Below are 19,277 nucleotides of genomic sequence, written 5' to 3'. Positions count from 1 at the left end.
TAGAATTATGATAGGGAGAAGTTTTTCCTTTATATATTTTAAGATGAGAGAGGCTTGATCATATTTAAATTGGCATAAGAATGTAGAGAGAAGGGTACAGAACTGAGCAGAGAGGAACATTTGCTAGTGCTCCTGAAAGAGTGAGTAGGAAGATTAGGGTACAGAATGCACATGGAAGCAATGACCTTAGGTAGATAAGATGACACTCCCTTTTTAGCAGGAGGAAAAAAGGAGGGCGAGGGCAGCCATTACTTTTTTTTTTTTTTTAGCTATTACTTTTTATTTTCAGTTTATTTTGATGCAAAAGTTGAGGATTTCCTGTGCAGTAGCTTTTATTTTCTCAGTAGAGTTGAAGAAAAAGTCATCTGCCTAGAGGAGGGATGGAGGAAGACCTGAGGTTTGAAGGGAGTGAAGAAGGTTTGCAAACATGGGAGGAAGCTTCATAGAACAGAATTATCTCTGTGAGGGAGACATCACCAAGATGGCAAAGTAGGAAATACCAGCCTTTGTCCCTATACAAAAATAATTAGATAGCTATCCAAGAATGAAAATAGCCCTGGGAGGACTCACAAGGCTAATCAAGGGAATGCAGCAATACAATGGGATAATGGAGAATAGGTGCACAAAAAGAAAGAGCTGCTTTTGCTCCAGTCAAAGACCAGGTCTGCCATTTCTTCCAACTCTGGACATGCCCCAGAACCCAGAGCTGTAGCCACTGTATGCACACCCATGCTTCAGACCCTGGCTTCATGACCACACCACATGCCTACACCTCGGACACCAGACATTGCCACCTCAGGCTTGCCTGCACCCCTACCACAGAGTTGCTATTGTTCCATGTGTGCCTGTACATCGATAATTGATCCGTAAATTCCTGAACTACAGAAACTGGAATCACTGCCTTAACAGTTGTGTCTACACACCAGACCCTAGAGACATAATTGCTGCACACATGCTGCTCTTCAGAACCTGACTCCACAGCCACTCCACAGGTGTTCATATCTGTGACACCAGTGCCACTGCCAGTGCGAATGCACCCATGAGCTAGACCTGGAGCCCAGAGATAGGTATTCCCTTGGTTATGGCATCCCCTAAGGAAGAAAAAGAAATCAGGCGGACCCTGGCAGCCATCACCATTGAAGACCCCAATAACATTCACCACCACTTCAGACACCTACAGCTTTGGCTACTGAGGACCCCTATAATTTTCAATGATGTTGTTCTCAGCTAATAGAGACTACAGGTTTATAGAGATGAACCTTCTCTGGAGACAGAACTGCCACACACCATTCGGCTGCTGCCTAATCACACTCACCTATAGGTGAAGTTCTTTCTGCACCAGAGCCAGTCTGCGAAATTGGGAGCAGGTGACTTTTTCATTAAAAACTCTGACATCAACACAAGGCCACAAGAAATATTAAAAATAAAGAAAGGAAGAAAGAAACATGACATTACTAGAGGAACTGATAATTTTACAGTCACTGACTCCAAAGAAATGGATATCTTTTAATTACCGGAAAAATAATTCAAGATAATTATTTTAAGGAAACTCAGTGAGCAGTAAGAGAGCACAGATAGGGCGCCTGGGTGGCTCAGTGGGTTAAAGCCTCTGCCTTCGGCTCAGGTCATAATCCCAGGGTTCTGGGATCGAGTCCCACATTGGGCTCTCTGCTCAGCAGGGAGCCTGCTTCCTCCTCTCTCTCTCTCTGCCTGCCTCTCTGCCTGCTTGTGATCTGTCAAATAAATAAATAAATCTTTAAAAAAAAAAAAAAGAGAGCACAGATAGACAACTCAACAAAACTGGGAAACCAATACATGAACAAAATGAGCTCAACAAAGATAAACCATCTTAAAAAGGAGCTAATATATTCTGGAGCTGAAGAAAATGATGAATGAAATATAAATTGCAATAGAGAATATCAACAACAAACATGAACAAGCAGAAGAAAGAATCTATAAATTTGAGGACATGTCATTTGAAATTATGCAGTTAGAGGAACAAAAAGGAAAAAGAATAAAAATGTATGAGGAAGACCTACGGGATTTGTAGGATACCATAAAGAAGACCCATATACATATTATAGGAATAGCAGAAGAGAGCAAAAGGAAAAGGAAAAAAGCTTATTTCAAGATATACTGACTGAAAACTTCCCAGATCTGGGGCATGATTTAGACAACCAGGTATATGAAGCTCTAATATCCCCAGAAGGTTCAACCCAAAGAGGTCTTCACCAAAACACATTATAATCAAAGACCAAGAGAGAAGTTTGAAAGCAACAAGAGAAGAGACTTGGCTAATACAAGGGAATCTTCATAAAGCTGTCAGATATCTCAGCAGAAACGCAGAAACCTTGATGGCTAGGGAGATTGGGATGGTGAAATCAATGCGGTGAAAGAATACCTCAGAACTAAGAATACTTTACCCAGTGAAACTGTCCTTCAGAAATGAAGGAAGGAGAAAGAATTCCCTAAATTAAAAACAAAACAAAACAAAACAAAACAAAAACCTAGCGGTTCATCACCACTGGACTAGCCTTTTAAGAAATGCTAAAGGCAGCAACCTCTTCGACCTCAGCCGCAGCAACATCTTCCTAGGAACAACGGCAAAGGCAAGGGAAGCAAGGGCGAAAATGAACTATTGGGATTTCATCAAGATCAAAAGCTTTTGCACAGCAAAGGAAACAGTTAACAAAACCAAAAGACAACTGACAGAATGGAAGAAGATATTTGCAAACGACATATCAGATAAAGGGCTAGTATCCAAAATCTATAAGGAACTTAGCAAACTCAACACCCAAAGAACAAACAATCCAATCAAGAAATGGGCAGAGGACATGAACAGACATTTCTGCAAAGAAGACATCCAGATGGCCAACAGACACATGAAAAAGTGCTCCACGTCACTCGGCATCAGGGAAATACAAATCAAAACCACAATGAGATATCACCTCACACCAGTCAGAATGGCTAAAATTAACAAGTCAGGAAATGACAGATGCTGGCGAGGATGTGGAGAAAGGGGAACCCTCCTCCACTGTTGGTGGGAATGCAAGCTGGTGCAACCACTCTGGAAAACAGCATGGAGGTTCCTCAAAATGTTGAAAATAGAACTACCCTATGACCCAGCAATTGCACTACTGGGTATTTACCCTAAAGATACAAACATAGTGATCCGAAGGGGCACGTGTACCCGAATGTTTATAGCAGCAATGTCTACAATAGCCAGACTATGGAAAGAACCTAGATGTCCATCAACAGATGAATGGATAAAGAAGATGTGGTATATATACACAATGGAATACTATGCAGCCATCAAAAGAAATGAAATCTTGCCATTTGCGACGACGTGGATGGAACTAGAGCGTATCATGCTTAGTGAAATAAGTCAATCGGAGAAAGACAACTATCATATGATCTCCCTGATATGAGGACATGGAGAAGCAACATGGGGGGGTAGGGGGATAGGAGAAGAATACATGAAACAAGATGGGATTGGGAGGGAGACAAACCATAAATGACTCTTAATCTCACAAAACAAACTGGGGGTTGCTGGGGGGAGGTGGGATTGGGAGAGGGGGAGGGGGCTATGGACATTGGGGAGGGGAGGCGAACCATAAGAGACTATGGACTCTGAAAAACAACCTGAGGGTTTTGAAGGGTCAGGGGTGGGAGGTTGGGGGAACAGGTGGTGGGTGATGGGGAGGGCACATTTTGCATGGAGCACTGGGTGTTGTGCAAAAAGAATGAATACTGTTACGCTGAAAATAAATAAATAAATAAATAAAAATAAAAAAAAAATAAAAAAAAATAAAAAAAAAAAAAGAAATGCTAAAGAGAGTTCATTATGTTGAAATGAAAAGACACTAATTAGCACCATGAAATCATATAAAAAATTTTAAAACCACTGGCAAAAGGTAATATTTAGTCAAGTTCAGGAGACTCTATGTTGTAATGGGGATGTGCTAATCATTTTTAACTACAGCATAAAAGTTAAGAGACAAAGTATTAAAAATATGTATAGCAACAATGATTTGTTAATGGATGCACTATATAAAAAGATGTAAATTGCAATGTCAAAAACTAGTGTGTGGAGGGGGCAGTGAAGTAAGCAGGTAGAGTTTTTGTATGCAAGCAAAGTTAAATTATAATCAGCTTATAATAGCCTACTCTAACTATAGGATGTTTTATTAAGCTTCATGGTAACCTAAAGACAAAATCCTAAAGTAGATACACAAAAGATAAAGAAAAAAGAATCAAAGCATACCACTTCAGAAAAATCAAATCACAAAGGAAAACAGCAAGAAGGGAAAAGAAGGATTATAAAACAGTCAGAAAACAACTAACAAAACAGCAACAGTAAGTCCTTACCTATTAACAATTTCTTTAAAGGTAAATGGATTAAATTCTAAAATTATAAGATACAGAGTGGCTGAATGAACTAAACAGAAAGAAAAGACTCAAGTATATGCTGCCTATAAGTGACTCACATCACTTTTACACACATAGGCTCAATGTGAATAAAAATGGATAAAGATACTCCATGCAAATGGAAACCTAAAGAAAACAGAAGTAGCTATGCTTCTATCAGACAAAATAGACTTTAAGTAAAAGACGATAAATAAAAAGGGCACCTTGGTTGTTCAGTTGGTTAAGTGTCTGCCTTTGGCTCAAGTCATGGTCCTAGGGTCCCTGGATCGAGCCCGATGTTGGACTCTCTACTCGGTGGGAGCCTACTTCTCCCTCTCCCTGCTGCTCCCTCTGCTTGTATTCTCACCTTCTCTCTGTCAAAAAAATAAATAAAATCTTTAATTTTTTTAAAATTTTCTTTTTTAAGGATTTTATTTATTTATTTGACAGAGAGAGAGAACAAGCAGAGGAAGCAGGCAGAGGGAGAAGGAGAAGGCAGGGAGCCTGATATAGGGCTCAATCCCTGGACCCTGGGATCATGACCAGAGCGGAAGGCAGATGCTTAATGACTGAGCCACTCAGTCACCCCTTAAAAAAAAAAAAAATTAAAGATTTTATTTTAAAATCTTTAAAAAAATAGATAAAGGACAAAGAGCATTATTATATAATAATAAAGGGATCAATTCATCAAGAGGATGCAACAATTATAAATATGTATGCGCCCAACATTGGGGCACATAAGTATATAAGTCAATATTAACAGATCTGAAAAAGGAAAATGAACAGCAATGCAATAATAGTAGTGGACTTTATTACCCCTCTTTCAACAATGAATTGATCATCTAGACATAAAATCAATAAGGAAAATGGCCTTGAATTATACTTTAGACAAAATGTATTTAACAGATATATACAGAACATTTTATCCAACAGCAGCACAATGTATGTTTTTCTCTAGCACATATAGACTATTCTCCAAGACAGATCTTATATTAGGCCACAAAATAAGTCTTAAGAAATTTAAGAAGATTGAAACCATGTCAAAAATATTTTCCAATCATAGCGGTATGAAACTGGAAATCGATAACAGGTAGGAAAGTGGAAAATTCACAAATATGTGGAAATTAAACACACTCCAAAGCAAACAAAAGGTCTAAGAATGAATCAAAAGAAAAAAAAATGTGTATTGTGAAACAAATGAAGATAGAAACATGGAAACACAACATACCAAAAACTATGGGATACAAGAAATGAAGTTTCAGGAAAGATGTTTGCAGCAATAAATGTCTACAGTAAGAGAAAAGATGGATCTCAAATAAATAACCTAACTTTGCACCTTAACAAACTAGAAAAAGAAAAATAAACTAAGCCCAAAGTTTCCAGAAGGAAGGAAATAAAGATGAGAGCAGAAATAGAACAAAGACTAGAAAAGCAAGGGAAAAGACCGGAAAACTAAGAGCTGTTTTTTTGAAATGATAAACAAAATGGACAACTCTAAAAAGTGTAAGGAAAAAAGAGAGAATATCTTCTCCCATTCTGTCAGCTGTCTTTTGGTTTTGTTAACTGTTTCCTTTGCTGTGCAAAAGCTTTTGATCTTGATGAAATCCCAATAGTTCATTTTTGCCCTTGCTTCCCTTGCCTTTGCCGTTGTTCCTAGGAAGATGTTGCTGCGGCTGAGGTCGAAGAGGTTGCTGCCTGCATTCTCCTCAAGGATTTTGATGGATTCCTTTCTCACATTGAGGTCCTTCATCCATTTGGAGTCTATTTTCGTGTGTGGTGTAAGGAAGTGGTCCAATTTCATTTTTCTGCATGTGGCTGTCCAATTTTCCCAGCACCATTTATTGAAGAGGCTGTCTTTTTTCCATTGGACATTCTTTCCTGCTTTGTCGAAGATTAGTTGACCATAGAGTTGAGGGTCGATTTCTGGGCTCTCTATTCTGTTCCACTGATCTATGTGTCTGTTTTTGTGCCAGTACCATGCTGTCTTGATGATGACAGCTTTGTAATAGAGCTTGAAGTCCGGAATTGTGATGCCACCAACTTTGGCTTTGTTCTTCAATATTCCTTTGGCTATTCGAGGTCTTTTCTGGTTCCATATAAATTTTAGGATTATTTGTTCCATTTCTTTGAAAAAAATGGATGGTATTTTGATAGGGATTGCATTAAATGTGTAGATTGCTTTAGGTAGCATAGACATTTTCACAATATTTATTCTTCCAATCCAGGAGCATGGAACATTTTTCCATTTTTTTGTGTCTTCCTCAATTTCTTTCATGAGTACTTTATAATTTTCTGTGTATAGATTCTTAGTCTCTTTGGTTAGGTTTATTCCTAGGTATCTTATAGTTTTGGGTACAATTGTGAATGGGATTGACTCCTTAATTTCTCTTTCTTCAGTCTTGTTGTTGGTGTACAGAAATGCAACTGATTTCTGTGCATTGATTTTATATCCTGACACTTTACTGAATTCCTGTACAAGTTCTAGCAGTTTTGGAGTGGAGTCTTTTGGGTTTTCCACATATAGTATCATATCATCTGCGAAGAGTGATAGTTTGACTTCTTCTTTACCAATTTGGATGCCTTTAATTTCTTTTTGTTGTCTGATTGCTGAGGCTAGGACTTCTAATACTATGTTGAATAGCAGTGGTGATAATGGACATCCCTGCCGTGTTCCTGACCTTAATGGAAAAGCTTTCAGTTTTTCTCCATTGAGAATGATATTTGCGGTGGGTTTTTCATAGATGGCTTTGATAATATTGAGGTATGTGCCCTCTATCCCTACACTTTGAAGAGTTTTGATCAGGAAGGGATGCTGTACTTTGTCAAATGCTTTTTCAGCATCGATTGAGAGTATCATATGGTTCTTGTTCTTTCTTTTATTAATGTGTTCTATCACATTGATTGATTTGCGGATGTTGAACCAACCCTGCAGCCCTGGAATAAATCCCACTTGATCGTGGTGAATAATCCTTTTAATGTACTGTTGAATCCTATTGGCTAGTATTTTGGCGAGAATTTTTGCGTCTGTGTTCATCAAGGATATTGGTCTGTAGTTCTCTTTTTTGGTGGGATCCTTGTCTGGTTTTGGGATCAAGGTGATGCTGGCCTCGTAGAATGAGTTTGGAAGTTTTCCTTCCATTTCTATTTTTTGGAACAGTTTCAGGAGAATAGGAATGAGTTCTTCTTTAAATGTTTGGTAGAATTCCCCTGGGAAGCCATCTGGCCCTGGGCTTTTGTTTGTTTGGAGATTTTTGATGACTGTTTCAATCTCCTTACTGGTTATGGGCCTGTTCAGGTTTTCTATTTCTTCCTGGTTCAGTTGTGGTAGTTTATATGTCTCTAGGAATGCATCCATTTCTTCCAGATTGTCCAATTTGTTGGCGTAGAGTTGCTCATAGTATGTTCTTATAATTGTCTGTATTTCTTTGGTGTTAGTTGTGATCTCTCCTCTTTCATTCATGATTTTATTGATTTGGGTCCTTTCTCTTTTCTTTTTGATGAGTCTGGCCAGGGGAGAAGATATTTGCAAACGACATATCAGATAAAGGGCTAGTATCCAAAATCTATAAGGAACTTAGCAAACTCAACACCCAAAGAACAAACAATCCAATCAAGAAATGGGCAGAGGACATGAACAGACATTTCTGCAAAGAAGACATCCAGATGGCCAACAGACACATGAAAAAGTGCTCCACGTCACTCGGCATCAGGGAAATACAAATCAAAACCACAATGAGATATCACCTCACACCAGTCAGAATGGCTAAAATTAACAAGTCAGGAAATGACAGATGCTGGAGAGGATGTGGAGAAAGGGGAACCCTCCTCCACTGTTGGTGGGAATGCAAGCTGGTGCAACCACTCTGGAAAACAGCATGGAGGTTCCTCAAAATGTTGAAAATAGAACTACCCTATGACCCAGCAATTGCACTACTGGGTATTTACCCTAAAGATACAAACATAGTGATCCGAAGGGGCACGTGTACCCGAATGTTTATAGCAGCAATGTCTACAATAGCCAGACTATGGAAAGAACCTAGATGTCCATCAACAGATGAATGGATAAAGAAGATGTGGTATATATACACAATGGAATACTATGCAGCCATCAAAAGAAATGAAATCTTGCCATTTGCGACGACGTGGATGGAACTAGAGCGTATCATGCTTAGTGAAATAAGTCAATCGGAGAAAGACAACTATCATATGATCTCCCTGATATGAGGACATGGAGAAGCAACATGGGGGGGTAGGGGGATAGGAGAAGAATAAATGAAACAAGATGGGATTGGGAGGGAGACAAACCATAAATGACTCTTAATCTCACAAAACAAACTGGGGGTTGCTGGGGGGAGGTGGGATTGGGAGAGGGGGAGCGGGCTATGGACATTGGGGAGGGGAGGCGAACCATAAGAGACTATGGACTCTGAAAAACAACCTGAGGGTTTTGAAGGGTCAGGGGTGGGAGGTTGGGGGAACAGGTGGTGGGTAATGGGGAGGGCACGTTTTGCATGGAGCACTGGGTGTTGTGCAAAAAGAATGAATACTGTTACGCTGAAAAAATAAATAAAATGGAAAAAAAAAAAAAAAAAAAAAAAAAAAAAAAAAAAAGAGAGAAGACTCAACTACTTAGTCAGCAATGAAACAAGAGACTTTACAACTAATACCACAGAAATATAAAAGAGCATAGGAGACTATTCTGAACAATTATACAAAAAAGTTTGATAAACTAGAAAAAATGGATAAATTTCTAGAAACATACAACCTACTAAGACTAAATCATGCAGAAATAGAAATTCTGAACAGACTAATGAACAAGTTAAGGAAATTGAATCAGTAATCAGAAATATTCCAACAAAGAAAAGTCTGGAAACAGATGATATCACTGTTTTAAATGTTTAAATGTTTAAAGAAGAATTATATCAATCTTTCTCAACTCTTTCAGAAAATTGAAGAGGAAAGAACACTTCCAAAATCATTTTTATGTTAGTATTACACTGACACCTAAGTCAGACAAGGAGACTACAAGAAAAGAAAGTTATATGTCAATATCCCTAATGAACACAGATGCAAAAAGTCACAAAATGCTAGCAAATGGAATTCATCAATTCCTTAAAAGGTCATATACCATGATCAAGTGGGACTTATCCTGGAGATGCAAGGATAGTTTAGTGTGCACAAATCAAGATGTGCTACACCACACTAATTGAATGAAAATTGATACAAATGAATGGAGAGATAACCAATGTTCATGGATTGGAAAAATTAATATTGGGTAGAGGAATGAATGAAATAGATAAAAGATATTAAGAGTGTACTTACTGGGATGAGCACTGAGTAATGTACAGAATTGTTGAATCATTATATCATATACCTGAAACAAATATAACATGGTATGTTAATTATACTTCAATTTTATATATATATATATAAATTATTCACTCTCTATCTCTCTCTCTATATATTTATATTTATATATAAATACATATATTATATATAAATATATATATATACAAAATATATATGTAATTATTCTAATAGATGCAGAAAAAAGCATTTGACAAATTTCAACATTCTTTCATGGTAAAAACTCCCAACTAATTAGGTATAGAAGGAGTGTGACTCAACATAATAAAGGTCAAAAATGATAAGCTCAGAGCTGACATCATACTCAATGGTGAAAAACTGAAATCTTTTTCTCTAAGATCAGGTATAAGACAAGCATGCCCATTCTGACTACTTCTAATCAACACACTACTGGAAGTCCTAGCATACACAACTAGGCAAGAAAATAAAGAAACACATCTATTTAGAAAGGAAGTAAAATTGTCTTTCTTTGCAGATGAATTGATCTTATATAGAGAGAATCCTAAAGACTTCACCAAGAAACTGTGAAATCTAATCAATGGATTCAGTGAAATTACAGGATACAAAATCAACATACAGGAATCAGCAGCATTTCTACACACTAACAAAAATACCTGAAAAAGAAATTTAGAAAACATCTGTTTACAATTGCATCAAAAACAATAAAATACTTGTTAATAAATTTAACCAAGGAAGTGAAAGATCTGTACACTGAAAGTTACAAACATTGTGAAAGAAACTGAAGAAGACACAAGTAATGGAAAGATATTCCCTGTTCAAGGATTGGAAGAATTTATATTGTTAAAATGTTCATACCATTTAAAGGGATGTACTGATTCAGTTAATATGAATCAAAATTCCAATGGCATCTTTTATAGAAATAGAAACAAATCAGAACATTTCTAATATTCACTTGGTACCACAAAAGACCCTGAATAGCCAAAGCAATCTTGAGCAAAAAGAACCAAGCTAAAGGCATCACAGTTCTTGATTTCAAATACTATTACAAAGCTCTAAAAATCAGAACAGTATCATACTGGCATAAAAACCAGAAATAGACCAATGGAACATAACAGAGGGGCCCAGAAATAAACTCTCGCATATATGGTCAACTAATCTTTGACAAAGGCACCAAGAACACAATGGAGAAAGGATAGTCTGCTCAATAAATAGTGTTGGGCAAACTGAATAGCCACATGAAAAAGAATGAACTTGAACCCTTATTTCACAACATACATAAAAATCAACTCAAAATATATTACATACTTAAATATAAGATCAGAAATTATAAAACTCCTAGAAGAAAATATAGGGGGAAAAACTTGTATTCTCACTGGATACAAAGGGATGCTGACAATACCTTCAAGGCTGATGTGAAGATCAGGAATTAGATGGGGTCTATTTCTACTTTGTGAACCGAAGCAAGGATACCCGTAAGCAAACACAAGCAGTACATATGTCAGAGGTACTTAAAGCCATGGGCTATACAGCGCACAGTCTTCTTAGCTTATTAAATCTAATGGTCAGTAAGTAATATAAAACATTACTTTATAACAAATGCAGAGATATTGTCAACTTGAATTTAGCATTTATGTGAATTTTAAAGATAACAAATGAGACATTAAAGAATTCCATTTTGTTCCTGTCCTTCAAGAGTAATAAATGCATTCCCTTCTGCTTTGGGGGATACTTTCGTGCAAAATCTTGACAAGTTCTGACATGCTTTGTAATTTTTAAGTTAAAATTTTAAGTATTATCTCAGAAAAACAACAAGGAAGATATAAGGAATTCCAATGATATGAAATCAGTTCAGAGGTTATAATGAGATAACCAAATTTCCAGAGAATCCCTTTCAGGGCTGATTGGATATCCTAGGAAAGTCCAAGGTTTACAAACTCCTACAGGGTATCTTCTAGATAGAAGTTAGTCAAGAGTAATGAAAACGTCTTTTTATATTTCTTCTTTCCCTGTCATTTCAGCCTTCTTAACAATAAAAACTGCCACTTACATTTACTACGTACCAGGTACTAGGTCAAGCCGTTTGCACACCTTATTTATTTCAGTCATTACAGCGTCCCTGTGAAGTAGGTTTCTTTATTTTACAGAGGAATACTCTTGTCTCAGAGAGAGGTTATGTAACTTGCCCAAGGTCATGCTACTGGTAAGTGGCAGAAAAGGAATTTAAAGCCAAGCTGTTGTGGTTTTTTTGTTTGTTTTGTTTTGGTTTTTTACTCCAATGTCTAAGAGCTTTTAGAGTTTCTAAGAGGAAAAGGATTAAATTCTAAAGTGTTAGTTGGATGGCCCCTGGCTCAACTGGCCTCTATCTCAGGCTTGAGTCTCCACTCTAGAATGATCTCACATGCACCTGCAGTCATTTTCTCTTTATTTTCTGTATTATTTCTCATCTAAGGCTAATTTTTCTATCTATACTCTGGAGTCTATGGCTTCCTGCTTTTGTGGGAGCCTTAGCTCTCAGTTTCTTCTCTTGCTTTAAAGCAGAAGTTTTCAAACCTTAACTTACATGAAAATCACATGGGGTGCTTGCTTACAGAGATTCTTGAGCTCTGTTTGGTAGGTCTCGGGTATGACCTGAAATTTTGCTTTCTAACAAATTCCCAGCTTATGCTGATGCTGTTAACTGAAGGACTACACTTTGAGAACCACTGCTTGAGATTCCAGAGTAGGGATACACAAAATACAAGCTAAAAAATGTTTTTGCATATTTAAATATTTGAAAGATGTCAAAAGAAGAACAGTATTTCCACCAGGTGAACATTATATGAAATTCAGGTTTTAATGTTTATTAATAAAGTTTTATTGGAACACACTATGTAATGTCTATGGCTGTTCTCTCACTACAACATCAAAGTTGAGTAGTTGTAATAGAATTAGTAGTTATAACAATGATTGTACGGCTTGCATGTATAAAATATTCCCTATCTGGCCCTTTATAGAATCAGCAGCTGACCCTGCTGTAAGTAATTCTGTATCGTAGCTGCACATTATAATCACCTGGGGATCTTTATAAAATTTTGATGCCTTGATTCCATCTCCAGATATTCTGATTTAATTGGTCTGGAATACAACCTAGTAGATCCTTAACATTTAAACACATCTTATCTGTCCTAATTAAATAAAACAAATTACCAAGCAAACCTCCCAAAGTTACTCTGCCTTTAAGAAAGAATTAGATAGTACAACCTCCTTATTTTATAATTGAGAATTTCATCCAGATATATGAATTATTTGTCCATATTAACTGACATTGTTGCTGTCATTATTATTAACAAGTTATAATTACAAATTGCTTTAATATTAAAAAAATTTACAGAAACTAGGTTATAATAAAAAAGTGTTACGTGCTTGTCTTAGTCCATTTGGGCTGCTATGACAAAATACTGTAAACTGACTGGCTTATAAACAATAGAAGTTTATTTCTCACAGTTCTGGAGGCTGGAGGTTCAAGATCAGGGTGCCCACAGATCTGGTGAGAGTTGACTTTCTGGTCATAGATATCTGCCTTTTTACTGTGTCCTCATATGGTGGAAGGGGCAAGGGAGCCTCCTGGGCCTCCTTTTGTAACGATGCTAATCACATTCCCGAGGACCTAACTATGTCCCAAAGGCCTCACCTCCAAATACCATTACATTGGGGATTAGTTTTCAACATGGGAATTTTGGGGGAACACAAACATTCAAGCTACAGCAGTGTTCATTGTAAAGAAAAAGAGAGAGAGAGAAAGAGATACGGACTCTCTGTAGGTGTCAGGTTCTAAATTCAGTGCTTAAGGTAAAAATTGGCTAAAATCAAGTTTACTTGATAGCCACTTTTTAATTTAAGAAATAAAGTTGCTGGCTTGTGTTAAAGGCCATGCTTTAAGAACAATATATTACACTCTAGAATTACATGCATTCTAGGACAATGTCACACTGCAGCAGGTACTCAGGAGCTAACATCACTTAAGAATCGGTACATTTCTATCCCTTGTGTCATGATCATCTCTAACCAGTTCTCATTTTTGCAATAAAAGGCAGATCCCCTCACAGGTCCCTTCCTGTATCTTTATTTCTCTCATTTACCGAGAGAGGATATTGGATAAATAGTTCATTGTGGGTGAGGCCACTGTAGTATATAGAAGATATAAAAGGAAAAATGAAAGGTAATGTCTGATTTCCCTTCCTAAGCCTCTTCTCAATTCCCAATGATCAACACTGCCAAAATTTTATACCCATGCGTGCACAGATACACACACACCCCTCTGCCACAATTACATATAAATATACATACAACTATGGGCTCATACTATACGAACTCTTCAACAACCTTGCTTTTATGTAACATTAATATCTTTTGATATAAGCATATGTACATGTACCTTATATTTTTCTAATAATTGTATAATATTCCATGGTATAGATAAACGATAATCTTACAGTAAGTTTTGCATTAATGGGTATTTATAATATATCTGTATATGTATGTGTGTGTGTGTGTGTGTGTATCTCTCTCTATATATATCTACATCTATCTGGGATTAATTCCTGGGAGTTGAAGTTGAATCAATACATCAAAGAGAATGTGTCTTTTAAAATATTTGATAGATTAAATACCTTTCCCAAAGTTTTCACCATTAGTACTTGATATATCAACTTTAAAAATCTTTTCTAATTTTTAAGTTTTTCCCTAAGTATGAAGGAGGTAAAGCGTTTTAAATGTGTTTCATGGTCTTTTCGTGAATTACCACTTTATGTTCTTTACTTATTTTTTTCATTCATGTTCATATTTTTTTCTTAGTGACTTATGAACATGCTTTGTATCTTAAGGAAATATTCTATTGAATATAATGCATTGTTTTCCCCTTCTGTCTTTTGTCATTGTTACAATTTAGCCAAACAGAATTTTAAAATTTTTATATAGTCACAGTTGTTTATTTTCCTTATATGGCTTCAGATTTCTCTCCTCTGCTATTATATAAAGCCAAAACCAAATCTGTTTTCTTCTAATATGTTTATGACTTCAATTTTTATACTTAAATTTTGATCTATCCAGACTATTTTGATGATGGGATTCATCTTGAATCTTCTCAGTGACACTATGAATTAAGTATGACCCGCATTTTAGACATTGTGATTTTATAAATGGTAAAAGAGAGGACCTGATGTGGGAGGAATTTTCGAGGACTCCTGGCTCATGAGGATTGGAGCCTAAATTTACTGTGCTTTCTCATAAATATATAGCCAGTTATTGTTTCCTTCTGCAATAGCAAATGTTTACTCTTTCAGCAGGTACATTGTCCTGTTGAACGCTGCCTAAAAACAGGAAACACTTTTCAGTGGGACGTTGTCATTGTAGTTAGTGCTTTTCTTGTATCTGTAAAATGAGAAAAGTAAGTCAGCTATCCTAGTATGATTAGGAAATTTAAGCAGTAAATCTACGGGTATGGCCCAGGTCCATTCCATACTGGGATGCTGTGGGATGGGTAAGCGTAGGTGAGAGTTTTAAGCAGATCTGCAAGTCTAAGAGTATTTCTTTTAGAATGTACATACATTCTCTTTTTTTAAAAAAAGTTTTTATGTATTATTTGACAGACAGAGATCACAAGTAAGCAGAAAGGCAGGCAGGGTGGGGGTGGGGGTGGGAAGAAGTCTCCCCCTGGGATCATGACCTGAGCCGAAGGCAGAGGCTTTATTTAACCCCCTGAGCCACCCAGACACCCTGTATCTGAAATTCTGTGAGAAGCCTCCCTGAATGCCTTGGCAGGGAAATCTCCATGTGCTTTTTCACCTGTAACTTCATTTTTACTTAATCCTTCCCTATGAACTGTTTTGAGATTTGTAACGTTTCCCAGCTCTTTTCTATCTCTCCTGGGCCATCTAAATACCCTAGGGTCTATTGAGATAATAATTTTTTTAAAAAAGCTATAAAGTTGCTTCCCCCCAACCACGATCCCTAATGAAAAAAAACAAAAACAAAAACAAAAACATAAACTAGCATTACTTATTGACAAGTTGAAAAAATGGTTTTTAAAAATCTTCTGAACCCCCCAGGGAGAAATGCATTTTAAAATTCCCCGTTTTCTGTAGCATTGAGTTGCAATGTTTGGGTTTGTTGATCAGGAAGTGCTGCAGGAAATGTGACCTGTGGTGACCTCAGCAGAGGAAAGTGTTATGAACTGAAATGCTTGGTTTTGCACTTAAAGCCATTATAAAAGTTGTGGAACGATGAGAGTTGGCCCTCCATGTTGTTGTTTGAATGTCCTGGAAGTCCCTGGTTGTGTTGCAAGTGCTCACAATTTGTAATTACTTAGACTCATATGACAGACGGAACTGGGAATCAAATTAAGGAGCTGCCTTCTCTTACGATGCTAGAGAATCTCCAGCTTAAGACAAGATTGCCTTTTTTCCTTCCTAAAAAAAGGCACAAACAATGACAGCCCAAAATAGCTATTTAGTCAGAACTGACGACACTTTCTGAATGCTTGTCATTAAGAGAGAAATAGAAAATCCTGATTTGCTTCTTCCTTTAATTTCTCTTGCTTAAATACCTTGCTCCTCCTGAAGCTGCCTCACCTCATTGCCCAGGAGAAATGCCCAGTGCCTCTGACGGTGCCTCAGCACCACTGCGGGCTCCGGAGGGGAGGGGCCTTATGCAAAACATGTTAAAGAAAAATCCTAAAAGTCACTGCAGCTTTTTCTAGTGAGTTATGCTGATCTTCCCTGTTGCTGTAAGCTGATGGGGGAACGTCGTGGCAAAGACATAACCACTCTTTTTCCTCCCACTATTTTTGCTGCAGTGAGAACTGTTCCTTTCTGCTTGCATTTCGCCAGATAGCTTCAGAATTCTAGCTGAGAATTAGGGCTTTCTAAGGCTGGAAATAAGAGTTTAGAACCTTAAATTGGACTTTGTCCTTTTGGCTCAGTAAAAATTGAGTTAATTTGCAGCATCAGATGCCTGACTGGAATGACAACAGACAGTAGGATCTGACGATGTTCTTGAATTAAGTTGTTTTTTTTTTTTTTCCCCTTATGGATTCATGGGGGCAGAAGCTTTTATTTTTCTCTCTTGCTCTTATCCTTACAGAGCCAGCTGAACATGTTACATTCAGCAGCAGTAGCTACTGAACCTACAGTTATGTTATCTCCTGGAATCTTCTATCTTCATTTCAATCCCATCCTTTATTATTGATTGTAATTTACCAATAAAGCTTAGTTTTGGGGAAAAATAGATGCAGTGTTTTGTTAGCAAGCCTGGCAACTTTAGCCATCCCTGGAAGATGTAACAGATATTACAGGACACGGAAGTAAGAGAAGGTGGTATTTCTCAGGCATGTATCCACAGATCACCCTAGGGGAACGCCGCTTACATTTTAGGGGACTTGAGGAGACAGGGATCCTTTGGTCTTGGTCCTGTTCCACACGAAAAAGCAGACTGAGATGTGTTTGCAGTGATTTGTAGGATTTGCCAAACAGGGTGCTGCATCAGAATAGCCTGGAATCTAGTGCAGAGCCCATATTAAACCTCCAAAGGGAAAGGGGTTTCCTCTTCATTTAGAGTCTGCCCAGTGCAGTCCCATTGTAAAGTATCTAATAGGATAATACCGGGGCTTTCCAGAAATATAAGTAACTCATTGGTTAAATTTCATTCTTCACCTTTCCCCCCCTCCTTCCTGAGTGAGCTCATTCCCCCCTCCCGTTTTTTTTTTTTTTTTTTTTTTAAACCCAGTGATTTAAAATGCTAGAAGGAAAAGCAACTGAAGTCTTAACTTTCAGATGCTGAATTCTCAGCTAATTGAAATTACTGGGCACAATGCTATATATAGCCAATGAAGAGATTTTGAGCTCTCACTCAGTGCCTTCAAGACATGTCGTTTCGTAGTCAGAGAAAACAGAGATCAATGCATTTTCAAACTGACAGAGGGAACGGATGCTCCTTAGTAGCACATGCCCAGGATCGTGTGTGTGGGGCTTGCGCTGTGCTGAGAAGCTGAATACCGGTCCATATGCTCCTTATTTACTGCAATGTTCTTTGCATGTTACTGTGCACTCCGGACTAACGTGAAGGTAAGAGGAGGCGAGCCGGCAACTGGGCACAATATACATGTTAAACCAGCTGCAGAAAATGTCTACCTTGTGTAGCTTCAGGACTTTTCGGATTGCTGGCTGAGCAGGCAGATTATTACAGGTGGTTGCAAGGGCTTTGTTTTATTGTTGCCGAGCAGCCTCGCTGGGGGAGCATGTTGGAACGCTGCTGGGAAGTGACCTTCAGGTTTAACTATTTGTAATTCAGGTTCACGCTCACACTTGGGGGGTGGAGTTGGGGGAGGAAAAGATGACAATTATTTAGGTAGGCCAGAACCAAGAAATCAGAGAAGGTTAAAAAAAGCTATTATACAGCATGATTTAAATTAAGATTTAAAGTCTTTCTCTGAAAAAGTGCTGTGAGCTGCCTGTGCTCGTGCAGCTTAATTGAGTACGCGCTGGGGATTAAATTTAGTGGCTATTATGGCATTAGAATGTGATCTGTGGGATAGCTGACCATCCTGTTCGTATAAACAAATTGTTATCATTGGAAGTTGGTGGTATTGATCGTCCGGATCCTCGTCTCTGGGTGGGCTGGTTGCTTGGGCTGCGTGGGCGCCCCTGCCCCAGCGTTGTCACCCCGCTGACATTCACTTGCGGCAGCTAATGAGCCTCCAAAGTTGAGCCCAAGTTTGGGAGATGTACCCCTTGTCAGGAAGGACGGCATTATTGTTGGAGAGGTTTTCTGACACTGTTCATTCAGCACTGAGCCAGACAGACAGGCCAGCTGTGGAATTCCTGTTGCATAATTTAAGTGAATTACGTCCTCTGTTAGCTTTGTGAACTTGTATATCTTATTGAAGGAAGCCCAAAAGGAAAGTTGATTGCCTTTCAGGGAAAATAAATAAATAAATAAATAAATAAAGGCAGTTAAGACTTAATACCTAAAACAAGAATCTTTAAAAAAAAAATGTCAATGTAAAGTGTTTCCCCTTTTTTACTGGGGCAGTATTTTAATGTGTCTGGGCAGGAAAGTTTTGTTTTCTGTGTTTACAAGTCTTATCAATGAGCTCCCTGTTGCTCACTCTTTTGTAAGCCTTTTTGTTTTCTATTTGAATTTCAAACAGGTAGAATTTGTGTTTTGATGACCAATTCTTTTACAACTACAGCCTGGCAGCATTCTGTGGGTGATTTTGCAGAGTTCTACAGAATTTACTTTTTACTACTTTTAAGATTAACTTCAGCAATCAGTTTTTTCCCGTACATATGATGGATATAGTAAAAGAGATGGAAAGAGGTATTTAAAAAACTAGAATGTGCTCAAATGTCAGCTTGGATTTCTCCATCATCCATTCCTATTCCTATTATGGGGTATGGCATGCACTGTTTTGTAAGCTCAATGAATTGTAAATGTTTTCCCTCCTCATCTTTTTCTCATCTTTTTTGAAGGAGAAATGTATTTTTCCCCCCAGAGAAATCTTCATA

At 37.6% G+C, this 19,277-nt stretch overlaps 1 protein-coding gene across 5 annotated transcripts in view; it reads left to right on the top strand.

Moving 5' to 3' along the window:
- Window positions 1–19,277, top strand: part of DLG2 (discs large MAGUK scaffold protein 2) — a 1,573,258-nt gene that overhangs the window by 170,650 nt on the left and 1,383,331 nt on the right. For 2 of the 5 annotated variants that reach the window (XM_046015628.1, XM_046015626.1), the window contains exon 1: window positions 17,525–17,834. The exons of the other annotated variants lie outside the window; for them this stretch is intronic. In XM_046015628.1, the coding sequence (XP_045871584.1) occupies window positions 17,793–17,834 (42 nt within the window). In that variant the 5' untranslated portion in view covers window positions 17,525–17,792. Of the gene's footprint in view, window positions 1–17,524; window positions 17,835–19,277 lie in introns of those variants that run through there. 5 annotated transcript variants of the gene reach the window in all.

This window comes from Meles meles, chromosome 8 (assembly GCF_922984935.1).
Source record: "Meles meles chromosome 8, mMelMel3.1 paternal haplotype, whole genome shotgun sequence".
Lineage (NCBI taxonomy): Eukaryota > Metazoa > Chordata > Mammalia > Carnivora > Mustelidae > Meles > Meles meles.
Note: the sequence above shows the minus strand (reverse complement) of the source record. Positions and strands in the feature narration are given on the sequence as shown.